The sequence below is a fragment of the Bufo bufo genome, chromosome 1 (assembly GCF_905171765.1).
Source record: "Bufo bufo chromosome 1, aBufBuf1.1, whole genome shotgun sequence".
Taxonomy (NCBI): domain Eukaryota; kingdom Metazoa; phylum Chordata; class Amphibia; order Anura; family Bufonidae; genus Bufo; species Bufo bufo.
The window spans coordinates 200,945,130-200,971,882 of NC_053389.1; the positions used below are offsets into that span (position 1 = coordinate 200,945,130).

Genomic DNA, 26,753 nt, shown 5'->3' on the forward strand with positions numbered 1-26,753 from the left:
CTCTATTAAGCTTGCACTTTTTAAATTTGATCAATCAATTGGTTAGTGTAATGTTTACTATCTTTACTCACTCCAATCACTCCACACAGTTACTCCATAAAGTTACTCTGCCCAGTCCAACCTTTCCACAGTTACTCCAGCCAGTGCCATCTTAAGAGCATTATAGGCCCCCGGGCAATACAGTGCACTGGGGCCCTGTCTACACAATCACGCACTAGAATAAAAATGCAAATTATCAATAAGGCGATATTTATTGGTACTTTCAACAAAATCAGTGTTTAATATAGGAATAATATATAGGGGGGGCACAAAGATACCACAGTCAAAAATGGGGGGGCAAAAACAAAATAAGTATATATAAATAAGATTACAAAATATGAGAGAATTGCGGTATGCAGGGATACATTTATAATAAAACTATTTACTTACAAAAGAAGCTGTTCAATCGTCTGCTGTGCCGTCCTCTGCTTGCTTCCGCGGATTCTTTCCCCTTCTTTCTGTCTCTCGTCAGTGCGCAGGCGCACTGTTATGGTGGATCTGTGGAAGACACACTGTTATGGGGGCATCTGTGGATGACAGTGTTATTATGCCTCTCATTAGCCCCCATATGCTGCCTCTCATTAGCCCCCATATGCTGCCTCTCATCATTAGCCCCCATATGCTGCCTCTCATCATTAGCCCCCATATGCTGCCTCTCATCATTAGCCCCCATATGCCTCTCCATTAGCCCCCATATGCCTCTCCATTAGCCCCCATATGCCTCTCCATTAGCCCCCATATGCCTCTCCATTAGCCCCCATATGCCTCATTAGCCCCCATATGCCTCTCCATTAGCCCCCATATGCCTCTCCATTAGCCCCCATATGCCTCATTAGCCCCCATATGCCTCTCCATTAGCCCCCATATGCCTCTCCATTAGCCCCCATATGCCTCTCCATTAGCCCCCATATGCCTCTCCATTAGCCCCCATATGCCTCTCCATTAGCCCCCATATGCCTCTCCATTAGCCCCCATATGCCTCTCCATTAGCCCCCATATGCCTCTCCATTAGCCCCCATATGCCTCATTAGCCCCCATATGCCTCTCCATTAGCCCCCATATGCCTCTCCATTAGCCCCCATATGCCTCTCCATTAGCCCCCATATGCCTCATTAGCCCCCATATGCCTCTCCATTAGCCCCCATATGCCTCTCCATTAGCCCCCATATGCCTCATTAGCCCCCATATGCCTCTCCATTAGCCCCCATATGCCTCTCCATTAGCCCCCATATGCCTCATTAGCCCCCATATGCCTCTCCATTAGCCCCCATATGCCTCTCCATTAGCCCCCCATATGCCTCTCTCCATTAGCCCCCCATATGCCTCTCTCCATTAGCCCCCCATATGCCTCTCCATTAGCCCCCCATATGCCTCTCCATTAGCCCCCATATGCCTCTCCATTAGCCCCCTTATGCCCCCAGCAGCCACATTTTCTTATAAAATAAAAAATCACTTACCTCTCCTGCTCCTGGACGCCGCCTGCCTCTCCTCAGTCGACTCTGTGCTCTGAACTGGCGCGCACAGCGTGAGGTCACAGAGCGCCCTCACGCTGTGCGCAGCCCTGCACAGCCGACAGCCGAGGACCAGGAAGTGGTGAGTACAGAGCGTTCACCACTTCCTGGTCTCTCGGTTCTAATGAGCGCTTCCATAATGGAAGCGCTCATTAGTATTCAACTGGGGGAATCAGCGGGGGGGCAAAGGACAACATAGGGGGGGCGATTGCCCCCCCTCGCCCGCTGCTAAATGACGGTTGGGAAGTTGGCTGGTGGGTTCACTGGGCAGGCGGGGCCCCCAGGCAAGTGGGGCCCCCGGGCAACTGCCCAGCGTGCCCATTCGAAAAGACGGCCCTGACTCCAGCCACGTCAACCACACAACAGTTACTCAAGCCACTCCACCCAGTTACTCCGCCCACTCCATTTGTAGACTACTGGTGGAGGCAAGAACACTTCACACAATTTAATCAGAAACTGTAGCTTTTCTAGTTCTACTTGTTACTTGTCACCTTTGTTTGCTGTGGTGACTGCTACAGCCTGGAACCATATCATCCGACTTAGCTAAAATTCCAGGTCATTTTTGGGATCTGACAACGGTCGGGGTTCAAGTATGGAGGGCTTCAATCCCACCTTTGCTATCGAGCAACACACTGCCCCAGCTACTGGTTTAATGATATGGGGTGCCATCACATATGTCAGTCACCCCTAGTAGTGACAGGAGAAACACTAACAGCTCAGGAATATGCGCAGGACATTCTGCAGCCAAGTGTTGCTTCTCATGGCAGGGCTTTCAACTGCCATTTATCAGCAGGATAATGCTCGCCCACACCCAGCAAGGGTTTCCCCGGAATGTGTCCATCAGATTACAACATTTCCTTGCTAGATTTATCGCCAATAGCTTTGGCAACCTATGATTATACAGGATCTAGAGGCCCAGCTGCAACATCTGTGGGCATATTTGCCACAGGATACCATACAGAAGCTGTATGCCACCATACCCAACTGTATCTCATCTTGTATCTGTAACACCCCAGAGTGGTGTTACCACTCCTGCACTAGGCTACTATCTGTAATGGGCTAACCTGAATGTCATCTGTATATTTCTGTCCAGGTCCTCTACATGGTGCAATGATAATATCTTTATGCAACTGCTTTATTACATGTAATGTGCCTGGTTCACCAGCAGTGCAAATGGCAGAGCTATAGTTGCAGAGAATGGAACTTACCATTCCATTCTCCCCTCTTTGGGCAGAAGTGGACGAGTCCTGCTTCCTGCCATGAGGGTAGGGCAGCAGGGAGAGAGCTAGTCGAGTTCTAAGCTAGACAGAAGCAGTGTGAGCAGGGGCACGCTCAGGTGTGCTTACGCCAGCCAGAGCACCCTAAGCTCTGCTAGCCATGAAGAAAGATGTCTGGAAGCCATAGGGGCCAGAGGAATAGTTCTTCGGCCACCATAAGAGAAATCAGCAAGAGGAAGAGTTCTTCGGCTGAAGACAAGTTTTATTGAGTGTCAGGAGGGGAATAACAGTTGACAGCACCCCATCCAAAAATCAGGGCCGGTTTTGGACAAAATGTGGCCCTGGGCAAAATCAAAAGTGCGGCCCCAAATCTTGTAATAATGTACTAACAACACAGTTATATTCTGCCGATTCCGGCCCGCCCTCACAGATTTACACCCCATAATGCTCCTCACACAGTTCTTCATCCTCATGGCCCCAGAATATGCCACATGCCCCCTCCCCTCACAGCAATGGTTCCCCTCACTAACAGCATCTGAGAGTGAAAACTGGAAGAGTGGGATTCCTCTTCAGGCATGCTTTTCCCCAGCGGAGATTGGGGAAAGCACCCTGTTCTATAAATAAGCCACAGCCTGTACTAGGTTTCCAGGCTCATTGTTAGTATATCCTAGTTCCGGCCACTAGATGGCAGCACTGAACTGTGATATAGTGATTTCTATACAGACTAATGGAGCAATTTACATCTGATGATTGTAAGTTGTGTTCCACTTGGGGGACTTAAAGAAAAGTTTAGAAAATATAAAAATAAAAAAAAATTTAAATCCCCCCCATTCCCCCAAATAAATAGAAACAAAAAAAACCCCAGCATTATGGGCATCGCCGCATGTGAGAATGCTCGTCCTAAATGGCCGGTACTTTGCGCCCCAGGATGAGCATTCTCGTCCTGCGGTCCTTCCTCCCTCCCATGTGCGATGCTGCGATCAGCAGCACGGATCCGGCTGTTACTGACAGCCGGATCCGTGCTGCATCCACCAGCATCGGTGATAACCCCTTGTTTGCCGCTGTCAGGGCTGACCGCGGCATATGGGAGGTTTGCGCTCCCTCTCCTTAGCCATCGGGTCCCGCACAGTGGTGGCAGGGACCCAATGGTTGCCATGGCAGCCCCGATGCCTTACACAGGCATCGGGGCCTGCCAGCTACAGAAGCCCAGGATATCCAGCCTGAGGGCTGGGTCTCCTAGGCAACTGTCAGCGTCTTACTGTGTAAGCGTCTTACTGTGATTGAAACAGGGATCAAACCCTGAAAAGGTGAAGTCCCACAGTGCGACAAATATAAAAAGTGAAACAAGTGTTTTTTTTTATAATAAAAAAAGAAAGTTTCCAGGGAAAAAAAAACTCCTTTTCCCAAAATAAAGTTAAAAAAATAGTAAAAAATAGGGGAAAAAAGAAAAGAAGACATATTAAGTATCACCGCGTCCGTATCTATAAAAATATCACATGACCTAATCCCTCAGATGAACACCATCCAAAAAATGTAAAAAAACATTTTTTTGTTACCTTACATCAGTAAAAGTGCAACACCAAGCGATCAAAAAGGCATATGCCCGCTAAAATAGTACCAATCTAACCGTAACCTCATCGCCCAAAAAATAAAAAAAACTATGGCTCAGACTATGGAGACACTAAAACATGATTTTTTTTGTTTCAAAAATGCTTTTATTCTGCTAAATGTAAAAAAAAAAAAAAAAGTAGACATATTAGGTATCGCCGCGTCCGTAACAACCTGCTCTATAAAAATACCACATGACCTAACCCCTAGAATGAACACCGTAAAAAATAAAATAAATACAGTGTCAAAAAGACATTTTTTTGTCACCTTACATCACAAAAAGTGTAATAGCAAGTGATCAAAAAGTCATACGCACCCCAAAATCATATCAATCAAACCGTCATCTCATCCCGCAAAAAATTTGACCCTACCTAAGACAATCGCATAAAAAAAAAAAATAGGGCTCTCAGAATATGGAGACACTCAAAACATGATTTTTTTTTAATTAAAAAATGCTGTTATTGTGTAAAACTTAAATAAATAAAAAAAAGTATACATATTAGGTATCACCGCATCCGTAAGAACCTGCTATATAAAAATATCACATGACCAAACCCCTCAGGTGAACACCGTACATTACATGCGATCAAAAAGTCATACGCACCCTAAAATAGCAACAATCAAACTGTCACCTCATACCGAAAAAAATTAGACCCTACATAAGACAGTCGCCCAAAAAAAAAATATGGCTTTCAGAATATGGAGACACTAAAATAAAAAAAATAAAAAAAATGGTTTATTATTTAAAACTGAAACAAACAACCAATGGTATTGTCGCATCCGTAACAACCTGCTCCATGTGTAGCTATGGTGGAGAGAGGTAGAAGTCCCACCAGAGCCTCATGTCTGAGAGGGTTAAAAGGCCTGTCTGACAAATAAGCATCATCAGTATTATTAATGGCATATGGTGGGTTGAAGGGGTTATGCCACAAAAATATTACAGTTTTCAAACCAGCACCTGTATTTGAAATCTATCTGTATAGCACCACCTGCTGGTTGTTATTTTCCTTATTTCTTGTCCACCTGACTGAAGTGGTCTTAGTTTAAATCTTAAACTGCCACCTACCATATCTTCTGTTAGTAGCTTGGACAGTTACAAGGAGAGAGCTGCAGTGAAAAAGGACACACACCCCTGAGCTGCCAGCCTGAAATAATTGTAGCAGAGCAACTGGAGCAATGAATGTGGAGCTGTCTGGATCCATGTGAGGTACAGGGCTGTTTCTAGCTTTCCTCAAAAGAGATTGTCATGTACTATAAGTCTGATTTTCAATTTTTAAATTAATAATGGCATGACCTCTTTAAGGTTTTGTTACAAAACTGGTTTTAGTTATGCCACTGGGATCTGTCCCACATGGATCTGTAATACAGTCATGTACATAAAAGGAGCATAGCCTCATGAATTGTCTAGGCACATCAGCTATACTAGCTATACACACATACCGTAGGAATCACTGATCCCTAAGAATTAATGGGGCTATGCTAGGCTTAGGAGATGACAAACCCAACGGAAGGAATCGGAGCCCAGTGACATGCCATTCAAGCATATGTGACCATTGAGGCAAGAGATTGGCGGCAACCGTCATGGGATCAAGCCACTTCTGGTCCAACAGGAATCAAAAGCGTCTGGGAACAGGGCAGCAGCACGGCAATGGTGGGACTGTGGACAGGCGAGTGATTTGTTTTGTTTTTTGCTTTAACTGGACATCGATTCCATCCATTAGGTTGTTGGCTCCAAAGCCAGATAACCCCATTAAATTAAACCTTACTGAAAATTATTTGTGTTGTCAGTAGTACAGCAGGAAGAGTATCAAAGATTGTCTAAAATGTTACAGGGCAGGCTCACACTATGTGTTTTCTTATGTAGCAGTCCGACCCCCAAGTTCTGATCTAAAGAACTGAGGCTACTATGTTCGTATATGGCAATGTTCTGTATGGAGGCACAGAAAGTTCTTATAATTATGTATCGTGCTCTGTGTTCTGTCACATGGTGCCCGTTATGGATCGCATCTTTAGGAGAGGTGATCCCTATGATAAGGAGTGCAATGCAAATGGGAGATATAGTATGGGCTCAAACATTTCTGAAGATACCATATTAGCATCCATATAACACATTTATGTGCAATAGATCTAAGGGAAACTTGTCACAGTGAACATGCAGGCTAATATGTGGCCAGCATGCTATAGAGGAGGAGCTGAGCAAATTGATATAATGTATTTTTCACTCCATAAGATGCACAACACCATAAGACGCACCCAGGATATAGATGAAAAAAATAAGACTTTTTTTTTTCATCAGACCTCAGATCAGACCCCAAAACTTCATCAGACCCCCAAATCAGCCCTCATTCCTGCTCAGACCTCAGATCAGACTGTCAAGCTCCATCTGACCTCTGTATCAGACCCTAGCTCCATCAGATGTCTGTATTAGACCCCCAAGCTCCATCAAACTTCTGCATCAGACCCCCAGCTCCATCAGACCTCTGCATCAGACCCCCAATCTCCTTCAGACCTCTGTATCAGGCACCAATCTCCATCAGACCTCTGTATCAGACTTATAAATAAATTAACTTATCTCTCCTGCTACAGACCTGCACTGCCATTCTGCAGATCCAGCTCCTCTTGTCTTCTGCCGGCCCCGGGCTGCACTGTGATCTGACATTGATACGACAATCAATGTGAGGCCATAGTGTGCGCCTACGTCTGCTAAATTCTGATGCTGTACGCAGTCAGGACACATGTATTGCATTGCCTGGAAGAAGACCAGGGAGCGGAGAGTAAAGCCAGTGCAGTGCTACACTCACAGCTCCCTGTAACTCCTGCATACTAATGACCACTTCCATAATAGAAGCAGTCATTAATATTCCCTCCATAAGACGCACTGACATTTTCCACCCTTTTTTGTCACTTTATGGGAAAATATTTTTGATTTCCTGCTCATTTTTGATGAAGTAATCTAGTGGGCAGTCCTACTCAGTGACAGACAGCTATCTCTCTATGCACACTGAAATGGAGACAGCTGTCAATCACTCATAGGACCAACCACTGGACTCCTAAACCCAGAATGGGTAGGAATTTAAATGAAAAAAATAAATAAATGAAAAATAAATGACTTTATATCCCATATCAATCTGCTCAGCAGATTGAACGACATGTCCAAGTTAACAGTGCAGTGATCCAGTGGCTTACTGGTAAAGAGTTAATTTACTGCTAAAAGGGTTAATGTATTTTTCCTTGCCATTTAAGTGGCACAAAGAGCTGAACATGGGAAAACAGCTTAGTTATTGTACCCTACTCAACAGGAGGAAGGGTGGTCTTGCCCCCTCTGGGTTAGGACCTGGATTGTGTAGGGAGTTAACAGCGAGCTGTCCAGGTGTGTGCAGCTAAGATGTGAAGGAGCTGCATGTGTCTGTGCAGTGTGAGGCCTTCTACAAGGAGCCTTCATCCTTGCATGCTGAATTACCATCCTCTGAGAAAGGAAGAAGGAAAAAATTCCCAGAAAGTTGAGGGCAATTAGAAAGGAGTTGTGCAAGGGCAGACAGCAAAGGTAATTGCTCATTTATGGCAACATACCTAACTGCTTGTAGAGAGGGTATATTGCTTCTGTGTCCACCACACTTATATATCAGACAGGCCATGCATTCGAAAACCCCAGGCCTGGGAACTGCAGTACATATTGTGAGAGAACATTTTGCACCCCTTTATGGGAGAGATAGGGTTCCCTATGATAAGGAGTGCAATGCAAATGGGAGATATAGTATGGGCTCAAACATTTCTGAAGATACCATATTAGCATCTATGTAACACATTTATGTGCAATAGATCTAAGGGAAACTTGTCACAGTGAACATGCAGGCTAATATGTGGCCAGCATGCTATAGAGGAGGAGCTGAGCAAATTGATATAATGTATTTTTCACTCCATAAGATGCACCAGACCATAAGACGCACCCAGGATATAGATGAAAAAAATAAGACATTTTTTTTTCATCAGACCTCAGATCAGACCCCAAAACTTCATCAGACCCCCAAATCAGCCCCCATTCCTGCTCAGACCTCAGATCAGACTGTCAAGCTCCATCTGACCTCTGTATCAGACCCTAGCTCCATCAGATGTCTGCATCAGACCCCCATCTCCATCAGACCTCTGCATCAGACCCCTATCTCCATCAGACCTCTGTATCAGACTTATAAATAAAATAACTTATCTCTCCTGCTACAGACCTGCACTGCCATTCTGCAGATCCAGCTCCTCTTGTCTTCTGCCGGCCTCCGGGCTGCACTGTGATCTGACGTTGATACGACAATCAATGTGAGGCCATAGTGTGCGCCTACGTCTGCTAAATTCTGACGCTGTACGCAGTTGAGGGCAATTAGAAAGGAGTTGTGCAAGGGCAGACAGCAAAGGTAATTGCTAGTTTATGGCAACATACCTAACTGCTTGTAGAGAGGGTATATTGCTTCTGTGCCCACCACACATATATCAGACAGGCCATGCATTCGAAAACCCCGGGCCTGGGAACTGCAGTACATATTGTGAGAGAACATTTTGCACCCCTTTATGGGAGAGATAGGGTGCCTCAGAATCAGTAATCTTGCAGTCTGCTATATTCAGCTTTACAAAGATTGTGTATGTAGTCTGGAGAGAAAAAGGATTTGTTACCCCCAGTCCTATTGCCTTGCACCCTGTCACCACACAAATCTACCACCAAGGGTATCCCAGTTATCATCAGGCAGGAGCCCCTAATACCAGGGAATGCCCCAAGAGGAAGAAGGGTTGCACCCCTCCAATCACTGCATGGCCCCAGGGAGCGCTTGGGTGATGACAGTCACCATGAGACCCACCAGCACTCCTATCAGTGACACAACTGCCACTCCCCTCTTCCCTGCAGGTTGCTGCAATAGGTTCCCTTTAACTTAAAGCCATGATCTCCAAGATCAAATCTAGTTCCAGATTGAGCACAACACCAACACGGGTTCATAGTGTGTTATCTGTGGTATTTCGTAGGACTTCACATTACAGGTCATATTATAGAGCCTATGGCTTCACGTAGCAGAGCTGAGTTTATCATAAATAGCAGATCTGAGCTTCTTATCAGAAATACACCAGCTAGGATTCATAGTGTGCTATCAGTGGTATTACACAGGACTTCATATTACATAACTTTATTTCCCTCATTTATGACTATGGATATACAACACAACCAAGTTTACTGACAGTTTTGCTATGGGCCAGTGCACAGCGTTTAGGTCACCTCCTCAGAGTTGTGATCTACTGTACTTTTCAGTCTATAAACTGTTCTATATGCAGATAGGTTAGAATTAAAGGTATTGTCGGGGTATTACTAAGTGATGGTCTATCCTTGGAATCGGCCATCACTATCTGATTGGTGCGGGTCCGACACCCTGCACCCCCACCGATCACCTGCAGGTACAGTCTTGTAGTGGACAGTGCTTGTCACTGCAGCGGTGCTCCCATGTCTTACCATATAAACTGCCCACCTATAGAGCTGGCAGAGCATCAGAGACTGGCAAGTATGTAAATCAATGACTGTAGAATGCATTTACCATCCTAATACAACACGTATTGAAATGATGATTAAAAAAAAGATAAGATGCACTTGACTAAACAGCCAGGGCCACTTTAAATAACATAAGGATCTGCATATATAACAATTCCCTAAAATAAAGTGAAAGTGGTTGCAAGTGGTCTACTGATAGGTCTGTAGGACAAAAGCCATGGCATCTGAAACATCATGCAGTCTACTGTTCGAATGCTTCCTACACTATAGGAAATGTGTTTGTAGTAATATTACATTATAGAATTGCTATTCATGTAATTCCCCAGCAAAGACTATCCTGGCGGGGTCCATGATAACAGAAATGAGGAGTTTGCTGTGTGGTTTCTCCCAGCCCTGGTTGGCTTGATAGGTCCCTCTCTACATGCACACAGGATGAGACAGAGTAGAGAGAAGGTGCACTGACTCTTGCTTATGTGCCCAACTTATACTTTGCAAACTATGGCAGAATTTATTAAAACTGGCATCTCATGCCAGTTTTAATAAAAAAAAAAAAAATTATATGCTGGCATATGATAAACTTAATTAGAAGCACATGCTTATTAATATATATGGCCTATCTTCGGGAGGTCCGTATGCCAAAAAGTGAAATCTATGGCATTAAGGAACTGACGTACATTTCTGACATAATGTGCGCTGGCTATGTGGTGCACATATTGGTAAACGTCCCATGGCAATTCTGTCTCAGGACAACCCATATCTCGAGTCGTGGGAGGGGTGGTCGGAAAAGGGAAAAAAAGTTGCACATTTTGGCACAAAATGGGACAACCAAAATGTATGACTTTTCTACGCAGAAATTGTACATGTGGCGTAATCACTGCAGATTTGCTGGAAAGTACTAAGAAAAGACATGAGGTTTTACCTGTAGCCTTTAAGCTTTGCAATGCCGCCATGAAGACCAGCCCATTTTGGGCATTTTGTTGGGTGGCTATCCTCCCGATTCACTTTGGATTTTCACAATGTGTGAACCCAGCCTTATAATTCCACCCCTATGTTTTTCTCTGAAAAGCTGCAGCGTCTCAAGGGTGTATTAGACTGGGTGTATTAGTTTTCCAGATCAGCGCTAACGAGCGTTCATAGTAACGCTCGTTAGTGATGGCCGATGATCTGGCTGTGTAACACTGCCGTCGATAACCCGATGAACGAGCAATTGCAATCCAAATCTTTCGAGTTTTAAAAATCATTCTTTGCCGACAAACAACTAGTTACTCGATCTCCTCCATACCATGGAGGAGATTAGGGATGAGCGAATCGACTTTGGATGAAACATTCGAAGTCGATTCGCATAAAACTTTGTTTCAATACTGTACGGAGTGAGTGCTCCATACAGTATTAGAATGTATTGGCTCAGATGAGCCAAAGTTATTACTTCACGAAGTCTTGCGAGACTTCGCATAATAACTTCAGAAATTGATTTAGAGTGTAAAAAAAAAAAATCCCAAACTCGAGTTCGGTTCCAAGGTGCCACTTGGAACTGAACCCAAGTTCGGGAAATCATTTTTACAGTCTAAATCAATTTCTGAAGTTATTTATGCGAAGTCTCGCAAGACTTCAGGAAGTAATAACTTCGGCAGGCAATTGCCAGGAAGAGACCCTCCCAGGGGCAGACTGGGAAACTTAAAGTGGCCCTGGAAAACTAAAAAACTAAAAGTGGTCCCATATTGTAGGTGGGTCCAAATTGACAGAAAGTAGGGCCAACACAAGTAGGTGGGCCAGCAATACCATATTATGGCACAAAATACTGCCCCGGAAAAGCCAAAGACCACAGTGCAACACAATAGGATGCCCCAGCAGAATCAAAAACCATGTGCAGCATAAAATAATACCCCAGCAGCACAAAATACCTCCTCAGAAGCTGCCCCTCTGTGGTGGCCAACGCCAGCTGCCATGTTGTATGATCCTACTCCAGTTGCCTCAGGGTGGCAATACAGTTGAATTCAGGAATCAGGAGGGCATCTGTGGTCACCGGCCAGGTACACAACTACTTGATGCCCCCAGCGTTAATTAACTCTGGGATCACTGATCATTACTTACCTGGCTAGCAGCCATGAGGAGCTGCTCCTCTTGCCTGCTTGATCTGCAGGTCTAATACAGCCTGTAGAGTAAAACATAAGGTAACTCTCCGTCATGAGGAACCCTGTCAGAATTTCATTCTGCCCATGGTTCCACCAGCATAGACCTGATGATAGATGTGTTATTCTGAATACAGTGCATTCCGACTTATGCACACAGTGTTAGGGGGGCATACAGCAGGCATCTTATGTGCCAGGGGACATACAGTCATTAGGATACACAACTGTCACCCTTCAGTCCATTCATTAGCTATAAGGGTATACTCAGATATATTGCAGAAATTTCTGAGAGTGTCTGAATGGGGTGTGCAGAAATCTATGCACATGATGCACAAGCACTCATAGATGTATGGAACTGAATTTCACATACCGTAATGGTCAAAAAGGTGCTTTTATTTTCATCCAAAGCGATGCAATGTAGATATGCCAAGCTTCTACCAATTTAAAAAAAAAAAACGCGGCGCTCACCGATTCTTAAGAGGCAAACAATGTACGTGATCAGCAGAGCAAAATGACCCCAGAATGGATTCTTACTGTGTAGAAGGTAACAGGCATGGGCAAATGGATAAAGCATTTTCTATTAATCCACCTTTGTACAGGTATTCATACAGTATGAGATGTAGCAGAACTGAGTCTGCCAGGAACAACTTTAGTGCATTGTGGAAAAAGTGCAGTCCTATGCAAATTTGTGATGAGTTATGTGAAATGACAAACTCAGCTCTGCCTCATCTCAAAATTTACAAAGTTTCATTCCCTCTCAAGCTCAAGATACGTACCTGAGTAGTATGCTGAAAAAGGGGATAGTGTAAGTGTCATATAGTGGGGGCTGCAGAAATTTCTGTCCCACTCTGAATAGTCATTGGCACATTTCACAGCAGTAGTCTCCTCTTTGGGTGATGGAAGGAATTTTCTCTTTCTCAGGGGTAAACAGGTTTGGTCTTTGTAAAATCCAGGTGCCTCACGGGACCCATTCTTGCAAACACTTGGTTGCTTGGTATTCTCAAGCTTCACCTCTTTCAGTGGCTCCAAGCCCCTTAATGGTCCTCTTGGCCGAAAACCTGGTGGACTCTTGGGGATGTCATCCAACAGGTCTATGGACTTCCTGATGCTGAGGTCCAGAGGTGATGGTGAGGTCTCCATGTCTCCTGTAGAACGGCTTGGATGGTTGTCCATGGAATATCACTCCATAAAGAGCTGCCACTTACTTGTCCCTAAGGTAAAGGTATGACACAATGTACTGTCTCTGAATTGTTCTCCTCTCCTGTTCTCCACCTTCTCTTATCTCTTCTCCCTCCCCTTTTTATATTTATTTGGGGCAATTTTCACCTTGTCCTTTCATTGTTTTCGTCCAGCTTGCCTGTTGCAATCGCTCTCCTATCACTTTGCTATTCTGCCCTCTTGACTGTCCATCTGCATCTCTTTTGGTGGTTTCCCTCTCCTGCTCCCCATTCTTCCTCAATACACTGGTATCATCAAGAACATCTTACACCTTCTAAGCTCTCCTTCTTCTAGTCTTCATAAAATAAGGGTCCTCTTCTGTATATGTCCTCTGTCTGCACTGGCCCAGGGTCACCCTATTTGTTTTGGTTTATTCCCTTTAAGTCTCTTCTCTCTAGGTAACTGACCCCCCTTCTTTCCCTCCTCTTCCCTTTAACCTCACTCGGTGTCCTCTCTGAAATCTTCAGTGTGACAGTCTGTAGGAAACAGCAATGAGACAGGGACTTCCCCACACTCATGTAACACACCCAGGTGCTTTCTCTGCCCTGTTCCCTGAAGGGCTCCTCCCCAAAAGGAAACCAGGAAGAAGGGGAGGGAGGGGGGACATCCTTATATAAAGAAAAAAACTGCTATTCACCTTAGACTGCCCTGAATTATGGCTTCTTATGAATCCTCCCTGCAGCACATCACATCCTTGTTAACTCTTAAAGTTTCTTTGCAGACCAGCTGCACCCTGCCTCCACCCACTGTGTGATCATCAACATTTCTCCATGCGGTGGTTGATACTTCCCCAAACCTCTTATTCTGCTTCACAAGAACTGACCGTGGAATTAGAGAAATGCACAAGATTCTGGGAAAATGTATACAACTGTAAAGAATAATAATAATTTATAATACATAGTAAAATAATAATAATCTTGATTTGCATTTCACCAATATAACACACTCTTTGCAGTGCTCTCCACTAGGGATGAGCGAACTTCTGTTTTCAAGTTTGGCGTACAAAGTTCGGGTTCGGGTTATCTAAGAATTCCGTTATGGATTCCATAATGGTCCGTGGTAGCGGAATCCATAACGGAATTCTTAGTTAACCCGAACCTTGTACGCCAAACTTAAAAACAGACGTACGCTCAACACTACTCTCCAGTCTGCCTGAGGGCTCACTCCACAGACCGGGATGTTACGCCAGTCTTTGATAGCCCCTGCCCTACTCGAGGATGCAAATAATTTAGGCACCTCGTCTTAAATTAAGTGCTTCCTCCAGCAGCCTGTGGGGCACATTTACTAAGGAATGTGCGACTATTTTAGGTATGACATAGTCGCAAGATGTTTTACGCTGTGTCCACCAGTTGGGCGGGGCAGAGGTGGAGTGCCAGGGGTCTTGCCTGGGCAGGGACTTCAGCCCCGGCAAATTTACTAACATTTACGCCTAGAAACAGGCGCAAATGTTAGCGAAAGGCTACGCCAGCCAGGGGTAGGCATGCTTTTAGTGCCAGGACTGCCACAGAAGTGCCTAATAAACTAGACGAATCTTACGGAGGCGCAGGGGGCAAACTAAGACCAGCGTTAAAAGTTCTTAGTAAATGTACCCCTGTGCGCCTATTTTAAAATCTACTTCTAGTCCCTGACTGGAGTAGATTTCAGATGTCATTTACTCCTGGAAACAGGTGTAAATGTTAGTAAATTTGCCGGGGCCGATGGTCCAGCTCTTGCCGTTTCCCAGGACGGCGTAAAAACCCCCGTGCGACAATATTCTTTGAAAGTTGCAAAAGGAGTAGTGATGAGCGGCAGGGGCAATATTCGAATTCGCGATATTTCGCTAATATTTTGTAGAATATTCGTCATATATTTGCAAATTCACTATTATTTTCTTTATTGCAAAAATCGGCAATGTAATATTCGCATAAAGCGCGCGCAATGCAGGCGTAAGTCACTTTTGCTACATTTTCCAAACTGCTAGAAGTTTCCTGAGACTGGAGAAAATGGTTGGCACGGCAGAACATTACAATAGCTATATATGCAGATAGAGTGCTCCAATATATTCACGATTGCGCTAATCGGCAATTAATGATGCACATATTTTGGCGCAATAAGTGCAACTTCACATTTTAGCAGGTCTGACTACATACTACTGATTGGTGCACTAAGTATTGTAGTGACATCACAGCACTATGTCTGTAGCATGTATGTATGGACAGCAGAGAAACAGTAACTCCTATCACACTACCTAACACCCTGCACTGCAACAGCTACACTATATCAGGATATAATCTAGACTGACTATCTCCCACTAGGGTGGCTACTGGCTTCACCCTAGAAAGTCCGACCTCACAGGCCACGCCCCAAACAACGCCAACAATGCCCCAAACAACGCCGTCCGGAAAAACACAGGGGAGGAGAGGTAAGAACTTTGTGAATGGAAGGTGAGCGAGGACAGCCCGGGTGCTTCTCTCCCCCTCAGTCAGCCACAGGGAGCCATGTCTGCGGCTCTAGTGACTGACTGGGGGTGAGAGAAGCCTGTTAGTGAATCAGTTTGTGTCAGCAGCTCACATAGCACAATGCTGCTGCCTGAGCGTGAGCTACTGAAAAGGAGGACATCCCTGTGTCCGTCCAGGCACTGCCCCGGACGGAGGACAGGGAGCCTGAAAACCGGACATCTGGCCACCCTATCTCCCACTAACTATCTGTATTATATATATAAGCTAGCCATCTATCTAAGGTAATGAGTGGAAAGCACAGAGCTCAGCAATGACACTGCTGTCTCTCTCAGAACTCCAAAAAACTGCAGAAAATGGCGGCTGGGGAGGTTCTTATATAGTAAGGGGGAGGCAACTTTCCTATTGGTTGCTAGGGATGTTGCTAAGCTCAGACAAAGACATTGCAGCCTTCTCATTGGACACGGACCTGGAGTCCAGCAGTTTCCAGGTACATACCTACCTCTCAACTTTTGAAAATATGGGACAATATGTGTGCCGCGCATAGCGTGCTGCGGAAATTTGCTTCATACTAGGCCACACCTCTAACTTCACCCAAAGCATAACTATCCACACCCAGACCCCTTAATGCCCCCACATAGTAAGTATTCCCTCTTTGTGCCAGCATACAGTAGTTACGCCCACACTGTGCCCCTCAAAGTAGTTATGTCCAAATATGTGCCCCCTTCACAGTAGTTATGACCTGATACTGTATGTGCCCTCTTAACAGTTTATCTGCCTGGATGTGCCCCCTTTACAATAGTCATGCCCAAATTGTGTCCCTTTCATGTTAGTTATGCCCACATTTTCCCCCTTCACAGTAGTTATGCCCACACGTGCCCCCTTTATAGTTGTCATGTCCAAATTGTTCCCTTTGCACAGTAGTTATGACCAGATATGTGCCCTTTCACAGTTGATATGCTCCCTTCATAATAGTTATGCCCAGATATGTGCCCACTTCACAGTAGCTTGCGACAGCCACTTTAATCCAGGACTGTCCCGCCAGGAATTGGTACATGTTCTACACAGACGTATGGATCTTATTGTTGTATTACAAATCGGCAGTGTGTTGTGGCAGTGACACGGGTGCTTTTTGATATAGACGTGTGGATAAGCACTAATAATAGTGGGCACCCATAAATCTTAACCCAAAAGAAATCTTGCTTCGCTACAGCCATACATGATCAGCTCTGTGGGGAGGAGGGAGTGAACCGCTGCCGGAAACTTTGGGGGAGATTTATCAACCAATCAGATTCCACCTTTTATTTTCAGAGCCCCTATGGAAAATAAAAGGTGCTATGGGCAGCTAGGTCAGTTTTCTTTTACACCAGAAACTCTCCCCCTTTCTCCTTTTAAAACAGGTCATTTACGAAGGGTGCTACACCAGTTTTTGGCTTAAACAAAAATGTGCAAGACCCCATTCTGTGACTTTTTAAATGTCCATGTGACAATACAGTATTTTGTCGCACGGACATTTTTGTGATGTGCCTAGGGAGTGGCGGGAGGCTGGGCTAGGACATCCGGTCTGACTGGAAACTGACGTAAAAGCTGACTGAAAACTACTACTTCTTGTAGTGAAAACTACTCCAGTCAGGGGCTGGACTCCAGTCAGGCGTATGGACTGGTGACAGTGCTGCGCCTAGTTTATGGCAAGGCCTGGTCATAAATTAGGCACTTTCTCTGCCAGCGCAGAGGGAAACAAAGACCCCCAATATATCCAAACCAACTTTCCCCCAACACCATTGTCAGTGGAAACATAAAGTTTTTCAAGTCCTTTACAGAAGCCTATGGGAAAAACACCAGAAATAAAAAAAACATACCGAAGCCCTAAAAATGACACCAAAAGTCACCCCCGCCTATCAGCTGAAGAAAGTATACACTGTAGAGAGCTGGACAGCGCCATATACAGTGTAGTGGTGGTGCGTGGTACTGCAGCTCAGCTATTCATGTGCACCAGCACACCAGAGACACACACTACACAGTGTACAGAGGCTCCTACTTTTGCTTCATACAGTGTACAGTTTGCCCAAAAACAGCTTTACTTTAGGCTAGTTTCACATCTCTACAGGTCTGTTACATTATAATACATCTAGCTTTGCAATAAAAAATCCCAAGCTGTGCAAAATGATAATCAGTCACAGCCCTCGGTCAGTATACATAAAGTGCATAGTGCTTCAACTAAAACATGACACAGGGAAAATGCATGCAATACAGGTAAATACAGACCAAGCAGTCCTGGATCCCAACACGTGTTTCGCGGTCGCTTTCTCCCTTGAGGGGTACAGCGGAGATCTGGCCGCAGCCAGGTGAAAATGCTAAGAATTGGCCGGTCAGAAAGCGCTGCATGCTGCGATTCGCGGCATTCTCTGCTGGAACCGTGGACCAGATCACAATGCCACAGACGTGAAAGTAGCCTTAAGTAGTGAGTGTTTAGGGTGTTGCTGTTCATGGAGTTGCCTATGGTAGCGATTAAGGCTCCTACTTGTAACAGGTTCAACTCCAGCGATTATGGAATTGCTATGTATGCTACTGCACACATGACACGACACTGCTGCTCTTAAAGCCTCAGCCCATATAGCACTATGTTGTGCAATGGCTCTGCATGCAACTAACATGATGTTCAACCCCATTCCCTGTAAAATGTACCGTTCAGATAGTGGAATTGTTATTTATGGAGTTTCCTGTCATTTTGCAATTTAGGCATTGCTCTAACATGACATTTTATATACCCTGATACTCTCTTGGAAGTCATACCTGTATGCACGGGCATTTGCCAAGATCACCCACATAGTGGATTAGTGTTAACCTTTTGTATCAGGTCACACAGGCCACCTACATGTCCCCACAAGCTGGGTGGCACTTGTTGGCTCTGGCTGAGCCTTCATTAGCACTTGATTGATGATCCACACTGCAAACACAACCATACAGTTATAGGTTGATACCCTAATCATGCCCATCTTATGGAGGTGGTGGCTCTTCTAGTACAGGATGAATCGTGCCGGACGTTCCAGAATGCAGAGGTTTTCCTTGGAACTGAACTCTGCATGATAGGAGTGTTGTAACGTGGAAGGAGGTGACTGGCTCCAGAGGAGGAGATAGGAGCAGTGACTAAGTCACAATGAGGACGTGCCAAATGTTTCATTTACTTGCAGCTCTGCATAAACCTGCAATTGGGGTTAATTCCACAGAAATGAGAAGAAGCACAACACAGCAGAGGAGGACATCATGTAATAAAAGAGAAAGAAGGCCGGAGATCCACCATATGTTTTTACTCAGTAGTCCTGGCTCCAATGCAGCAATATATTGCCATACATCGCTGCATGGTTTTATGATGGCAGCTGTACTTGTTGTCAGACGGGGACCACCTCTTCATGTCCACCAGGGACAGAGGTTGTCTTCATGACACTAATTTTTTAAAGGGACACTGTCACCTCAGACAAGACCTATTATGTACAGTCACACATGAACAGAACACATGCCGCTGACTCCAGATCAAACCACAAAGCAGCAGAGGAAGGCACAGAGAGGACTTCTCCTGGAGTCTTCTCCATTACGTACCCATGGTCAGGAGACCTCTCTATGTATTCCATGGCCGGGTTGCAGGTGCACAGCTGGGGAACCGGGGTGAGTATCAAGATACGTGCTAAGGCCATTAAAGATCCCATTTCCAAATTGTAGGCCGAGGAACAATAGGTTGCCTTCAGTATAGCTCTTCTCCTCAGGGTTGCCATTGCCAACTGTCCAGAAATTTCTGGACAGTCTGTAAAGATAAGTGACTTTTTTCCTGTGTTCATGAAAAAAAAATAGATGTGTCCATGATTTTTTTTGAGGCTGGTGTTACTTGACTGTATTATTTTGGTGGTAATTATCATCATTGCATATCTCACAGTAACTGCTGGTAAGGAGTTCTTATTAGCTATAGACATATATTACTTATTATTTTTATCATTCATTATGGTTTACCAACTTGTCCGTGATTTTGGGATGTTATCCATTAAAATGAAAATTTTTAGTTTGCAACCCTGCTTCTCCTGAATATCACAGGCCCGGGATATCTATGCCAGTCAGGCAAAGGGCTCATGCACACGGCCGTTGCCCGGCCGGGGCCGCATTGCGGCCCGCATACAACGGGTCCTTAATACACGGGCACCGGCCGTGTGCACCCAGTGGGTACACCGCACCACGGATGCGGACCCATTCACTTGAATGGGTCCACAATCCGGGAGATGCGGTGTGGAACGGAGCCACGATCAGAAGCACTACAGAGTGCTTCTGCAATGGGCGCCTCCCTCTAGGGCCATCTATATACTGTATAAACGCATCCCAGGTGTAGGAATTGGTACAGTGCAGCCTAAAATGTCTCTTTATGGGTGTCACGGTGCTCCTACCTGGACATGGCTGGATCCTAGGCTTTGGCTCCGAAGCAATAAATAGGGGGAATAACTGAGGGATAAAAGAATAACTTGAGTTCAGACCTTGAGATGAAGTTCAATGGCAACTTTACTTTGCATAAACGTTCTCCAAAACTATTTACAGGCTTTGTCTTGGTTCCAGCAGACTTTAGCATGAAACTGGCAGGCAAACTCCACTCTGCTATATCTGTTTCTGTCTGACTCTGCTGTACTGACAGGCTGGTTGTATAACTCAGCTTCTTTTGTATGCTGTTCTTCTCTGTAGTCTTACTCTAGGTTATGCCCGGTAACTTTCCTTCTGGCTCCTGAGGCTTCAAGCTTTGGCCTCCATGGCCAGCAGATCTTAAAATGCTCTGGCTGGTGTGGGCATGTCCAGCAGAGATGTGCCCCTGCACACCCTTCCCCTAGTTGGGGGTAAACTAGACTAACTTCTAACTGGTCTCCACCCTTCCCGCAGGAAGTTGGCCTAGCCCACTTCTCTCCAGAACTCTTCATTCCATTCTACCTAAGTACAGCTCTGCTGTGTTTGCTGCCACCTGCTGGTGAACCAGGCGCATTACATGAACAGTTACATAACATTATTAGCAATGAACAGTGTGGAGGACCTGGAATAAAATGCACAAGATGACATGAGGTTAGACCAATAAAGACAGTAGTAGGGTGCAGGAGTGGTTACACTTCCATGGGCTTTCTGTCCGTGCCTCCGCACCGCAAAAAAGTAGTGCATGCACTACTTTTTTGTGATGCGGACCGTCAGATGCAGATCGCGGACCCCATTCAAGTGAATGGGTCCTTGATCCGCATGCGGCTGCCCCACGGCCCGGCCAGCAGACGGTCGTGTGCATGAGCCCAAAAATTGGACTTTGGGGTGACTCAAAGCTTCAATGGGGCTTTTTTGAGTTGTATCTGGCATTATATGGGGCATGACTGGCAGGAACACAAAGCTGTCATCAGGGCATTACAGGTAGTTCTGTTGTCAAGGGCTCAGGATAATAATGAGCCCAACGATGATATGATTTCAGTCACTGTGCTTAAGAAGGAATATGACAGTCTTCTTTAAGTGCAGAAAATCACAGAAATAAGATAATAATGCACTTAGCAAAGTAGATGCAAGCATCACATATGGACAAAGTCCTCACTCTAATATGATAAAATCAGAGACACTTAGGGTACTTTCACACTAGCGGTAGGACCGATCCGACAGGCTGTTCACCTTGTCGGATCCGTCCTGCCGCTATTTCGCTGTGCCGTCGGACTGCCGCTCCCTCCCCATTGACTATAATGGGGACGAGGGCGGAGCTCCGGCGCAGCACGGCAGTGCGCGGTGAGAGGCCGCCGAACTAAAAAGTCGGACATGCAGTACTTTTAGTCCAGCGGCCTCTCACCTCTCACCGAAAATAGTGGCAGGACGGATCCGACAGGGTGAACAGCCTGTCGGATCCATCCTGTCGCTAGTGTGAAAGTAGCCTTAGCCAATATATATATAGATACAGCTATTTCTCATTGTGGCAGTGCTGGAAAGGGGGCCTATGTTGCTGGAATTTTGAGTGGGCATCCATGGCATGCACTCGTGGTGGCATGTTTTACTGGCATTTTGATTGGCATGTGTGTGACAGCCAGGCACTCTGGTCGGGGACACAGTTTGTTCCTCTTGTATATTTACATGTTGAAGGACAACTTTTCTACCTTTATACAGAATTTGCACAAACTCTGCATACGTCCTTGTACTAACATTGTGAACTATTGCTCTATTTTTTGCAGATGGAAAATGGTTGTCACAGCAGCATTTTATATAGATGAGCCTTGTCCTCTTCTAGAAAACAGTTATGGTTTTGATAAATGGGGAAAATACCTTGAAAGGGGAACTCAACAAATTACTGTCTTCGAAGGTAAAGCTGTTGATTTTTCTTGTATTTCAGGGGGCAGGTGCTACCCAGATTGTCTTAGAAGGGTATATATAAGGCAGATTATTCTACAATGAAACGTAAAGACTCTCACATCAGTCATATCAAACTCTCACCTACAGTAGAATTCTTCAAAAGAAACCTGAAAACCCACCTCTTCAGACAAGCCTACAACCTTGCTGCTGCTATACCACCATGACCAGCTTTAACCTCTCCTACTGTGTCCTTCTCCCATACCATGTAGATTGTAAGCCCTCATGGCCAGGGCCTTCTCTCCTTCTGTACCAGTTTGTAACTCGTCTTGTTCATGCTTAGTGCAATTGTCTGTATTATATATGTATACCCCTTATCATATGTACAGCGCCATGGAATGAATGACGCTTTGATTAATAATAATAACAATAATAATAATAAAGGACCCTTCTTTGCTGATCCATTTCATAATAGGGTTCTCAGCTTGGGATGATATAAAGAATATTTGGGGAAGAAACAGAATGCTAGCCCATTCAGCACTAGCTGTATACACCTGTCTTCAGATTGCTCCCCCTTGTGGCAGGCTTCTGCTGCAGAAATTTGTATATCACCATCAAAAGAGACTTGTGATTGTTGATATCACAAACCCTATTTTATGGACACAGGGATCAATTTATGAAGCTCTCTGGACTAGAATTGTGGCATAATTTGCACCTATTTGATGGGTGTTTTTTTTTTTTATATGCTAGATTTAACACACATTTGTGCCTATTTTACTGTTTCTTGTCCTGTGCCCATTATTTTTACATTTTGTTGGGCTTAGTGAGTGTAGCTTGGTTGGAGTCTATTTGGCACATTTATTAATTGTGACTTTTCAAAAAAAAAAAAGTACTTTCAGAGGCATTTTTGATGCACAGTAGCTCAGCTGTAACCGTAATTCTGTCCACCTTTACAGCAACCACTACAGGGGAAGCATAGTATTAGGCTACTTTCACACTAGCGTTCGGAGCGGATCCGTCTGATGTGTCATCAGACGGATCCGCTCCTATAATGCAGACGTTCGCATCCGTTCCGAACGGAGCCGTCTGCATTATAAACTTAGAAAATTTTCTAAGTGCGAAAGTAGTCTGAGCGGATCCGTTCAGACTTTACATTGAAAGTCAATGGGGAACGGATCCGCTTGAAGATTGAGCCATATAGTGTCATCTTCAAGCGGATCCGTCCCCATTGACTTCCATTATAAGTCTGGACGGATCCGCTCGCCTCCGCACGGCCAGGCGGACACCCGAACGCTGCAAGCAGCGTTCAGGTGTCCGCTCACTGAGCGGAGCGGAGGCTGAGCGCTGGCAGGCGGATGCATTCTCAGTGGATCCGCCTCCACTGAGAATGCATTAGGGCCGTGCGGATGCGTTCGGGGCCGCTCGTGAGCCCCTTCAAACGGAGCGCACGAGCGGACACCCGAACGCTAGTGTGAAAGTAGCCTTAAATGTGACCATGTAATACATGGATAGGCTGACCTGCCAGAGTGGAGAAAGGTTTACTTAGTGGCTCTGCTCTAACTTAGAGGGGGGTCTTAAATGAATTAACCCTCCTATGTGCATCCATATGCCCTGTTATTAACCCATGCCTGAGACATCTATATGTGGAGAACCTCTTTTGAATTCTCATGAATTATTACCCACCGACAAATAGAACATCCTTGTCATTCAGCTTACAATATACAAAGATACCAATTCAGATCCTACATACTTTTACATGATGCATCAGAGATCACAATGCTTCAGTCATTCTGCCACACCGCTCCCTGCCTATGCTACAAACCTTTCATTCTGCACAATTTACCTCGCAAGCTAAGGAACTAACTACAGTAGCTTCACACTTCTCCTTTCTCCTTCGCAGAATTAGGTCCAGTTCGTTACTGTTTACTGAGAGCAGAACAATGAACAAGATGAGTACTTCCCCTTTAAATCATAATGTCTTATTTTTCAAACTGGCAAGGGGAATTAGGACAGATACAGAAAATTCCCTTTGACTCCAGATGGTGGGAAATGAGAAGATCAATTCTGTAAATATTAACCTGTAACTTGACAAATCCTTGGTAGAAATTTTCACAAAAACGAAAAGAAAAAAAAAAGGTGGTTAAGGAGCAAATCTTTGTAGAGCTAGCACATATTTGCAGAAAATTAGCAAAAATGTTTTTGCCATAGTATAATGAAAGTTATAGCAGAAAGCTGCAACACAAATGGCAAGTAAATACTGTGTAGGAAGAAGAACTGGTATCACATGTAGGATAAAAAGAGAAGATGAAATCTTTATTTCATATCAAAAAGCATAAAAGTTACAGTCCAGAAGTAAGTTGCAATAAAATGTGAAAAGCCATTTACAGTATGTGTTAAAAGGGCTCTCCAATATTTTGTTATCGGTGACCTATCCTCAGGATAGGCTGTCAATGTCTGATTGTTGGGGGTCCAACATCCCGCATACCTGTTGAATAGCTGTTTTAGTGTTGCTCCAATGCTGGAAGCTGGCACCAGAAATACACAGCCCTATCCATTGTGCAGTGGACGGAGCTACTTCCTGCAGCACAGTCAATGGGAACAGCTCTGCAGTAACCTGCTCTGCCTACCACACAGTAGATGGAGTTGTGTAGTACTTGCAGGGAGTGCAGGTTCCACATGCATGCTGGGTCCACTCTGCTTTTTACCATTTTTGGTGACATAACGGCCTCCATTAAGTCCAGGGATGCAGGTACCAACATGCATGCCGAGCCCACTCTACACCTCTCCTGATGCCAAATGACTTCCAATACATACAATGAGGGCAGGCTACAGCTTTATACTTACTCTAATTAAAATCAGCCTATGGGGCAGAGTGGACTCAGCATGCATGTGGAACCTACACTCCCTGAATTTTATGGTGGCCATTATGGCACACAACAGGTAGGATTTAGTGTTATGTTCCCGTCTGATAAGAGATCGCCTTGACGTTTGGCAGACGGGCTCAAATAATTTTGTGCAAAATGTATTTGCCAAGTGTCTCTAATTTGCAAAATAAGCGAAGCATTTCTTCTTTATTTTTGTTTGCAGAGCGCTGATGCATTGTTCTTCTTTTTGTCCTGCACTGTGATATTTGGTTCTGAAGCAGAACCATATACTAAAGTGCAGCATGATATACTGCCCCAGCAAAAACAAATATAGTGCAGAACAAAATACTGCCCCAGTAGAGCCAAATACCACAGCTGAACAAGAAGTTTTGCTAGGGTGCTGCATGGCGGTATTATGTGCTGCATTGTGATTTTTGTTTCTGCTGGGGCAGTGTATTGTGCTGCACTGTGGTATTTGGTACTGCTCAGGAGTGTATTGTGCTGCATTGTTGTAATGTAATTGGTTCTGCTGGAGCAGTATATTGTGCTGCATTGTGATAATTACTTCTGCTGTGGCAGTATTTTATGCTGTACTTTGACATTTAGTTCTGCTGGGGCAGTATGTTGTGCTGCGCTTTGGAATTAGGTTCAGCTGCAAAACCTAACACCAAGGTGCACAAAATACTGACCTTTTCTATGCAATCTATGATTGTAAGCCCTAGCTACTTGAGTTGACCCTACTTGTGTCGACCCCACAGTCTGTCACTTTGAGCCGCTACTCCGTCTACCACTCCCCTTATCCTGGCCCTAATAGGGAGCATTCAGACTTGGAACAACCAGTTATTGGGGTGAAGGGCCTTGGTAATAAAAAAAATGTAAGCACAAACCCAATTTTCACTTTTGCTGACCTCCAAAGATCCTGTGTTCAGATGGGAGAGATTTCCAAAAGGTCAACCATCAATGCAGAATTTCACCAATCTGGACTTTATGGCAGAGTGGCCAGAAAGAAGCCTCTCCTCATTAAAAGACACATGAAACTTTGCAAAAAAGTACCTAAGGACTCTCAGACTGTAAGAAACCAGATTCTATCTTCTGATGAAACAAAGATTTAACTTTCTGGCCTCAATTCCAAGCATCATATTTGGAGGAAACCAGGGAATGCCCAATACATCCCCATAGTGAGAAATGGTGGTGCAGGATGACGCTTTCGGGAGTTTTTCAGTGGCTGTGACAGGGAGACTGGTCATAATTGATGGAAAGCTGAACAGGGCTTGACAGGCTCTGCGGAAAAGAATGGCAAAGTAAAACAAATCAAGCGACCCCCCCCCCTCAACACATCCAGGTGAGCAAATCTTGTGGCATCATATCCAAGTAGACTGGAGGCCGTAATTGCTGCCAAAGGTGCTTCAACTAAGTACTAGATAATGGACTGAATACCTATGTGCAATATTTTAGTTTTTCCTATTCAATAAATTGTAGTGCCATAGAGCAATGGTATTCTGGACTATGAATATTTGTGGACATTTGCTCCTATAGATAGTACACAAAGCCATCCATTCACTACTTTAGACCACTTTGAAGGATTAACTGGCTTGATTTATGCCATGGTTTACACTTATACGGTTTTATATTGTTGCATTGCATTTTATATATTTATTGTAATTATTGTAAAAATTTGATTCGGCCGGTTCACAGATCTTTCGGAAAAAACTTTGGTTCGGTCCAAATTTATTTGTGGCGAATCGCTTTGAAAAACAACTATTTCCTAGCTGTAGAGAGTCTTTATAGAGGTGTAGAACACTGTGCCTTGCAGTAACACGCATAGGGAGTCTGCTGTGGTAGTGAAACAATACTGTGAGTCCGTATGACATGTAGATGACAGGCGTC

The 26,753-nt window shown here is 44.7% G+C and overlaps 1 protein-coding gene across 1 annotated transcript in view; it reads right to left on the reverse strand.

Annotated features, from left to right (window-relative positions):
- The window catches only part of BCL3 (BCL3 transcription coactivator), a 120,878-nt gene extending 106,855 nt beyond the window's left edge, over positions 1-14,023 (reverse strand). The window contains exon 1 of the mRNA XM_040434309.1: positions 12,799-14,023. Coding sequence (XP_040290243.1) covers positions 12,799-13,195 — 397 coding nt within the window. The 5' untranslated portion in view covers positions 13,196-14,023. The remainder of the gene's footprint in view (positions 1-12,798) is intronic.
- Positions 14,024-26,753: the final 12,730 nt, after the last annotated feature.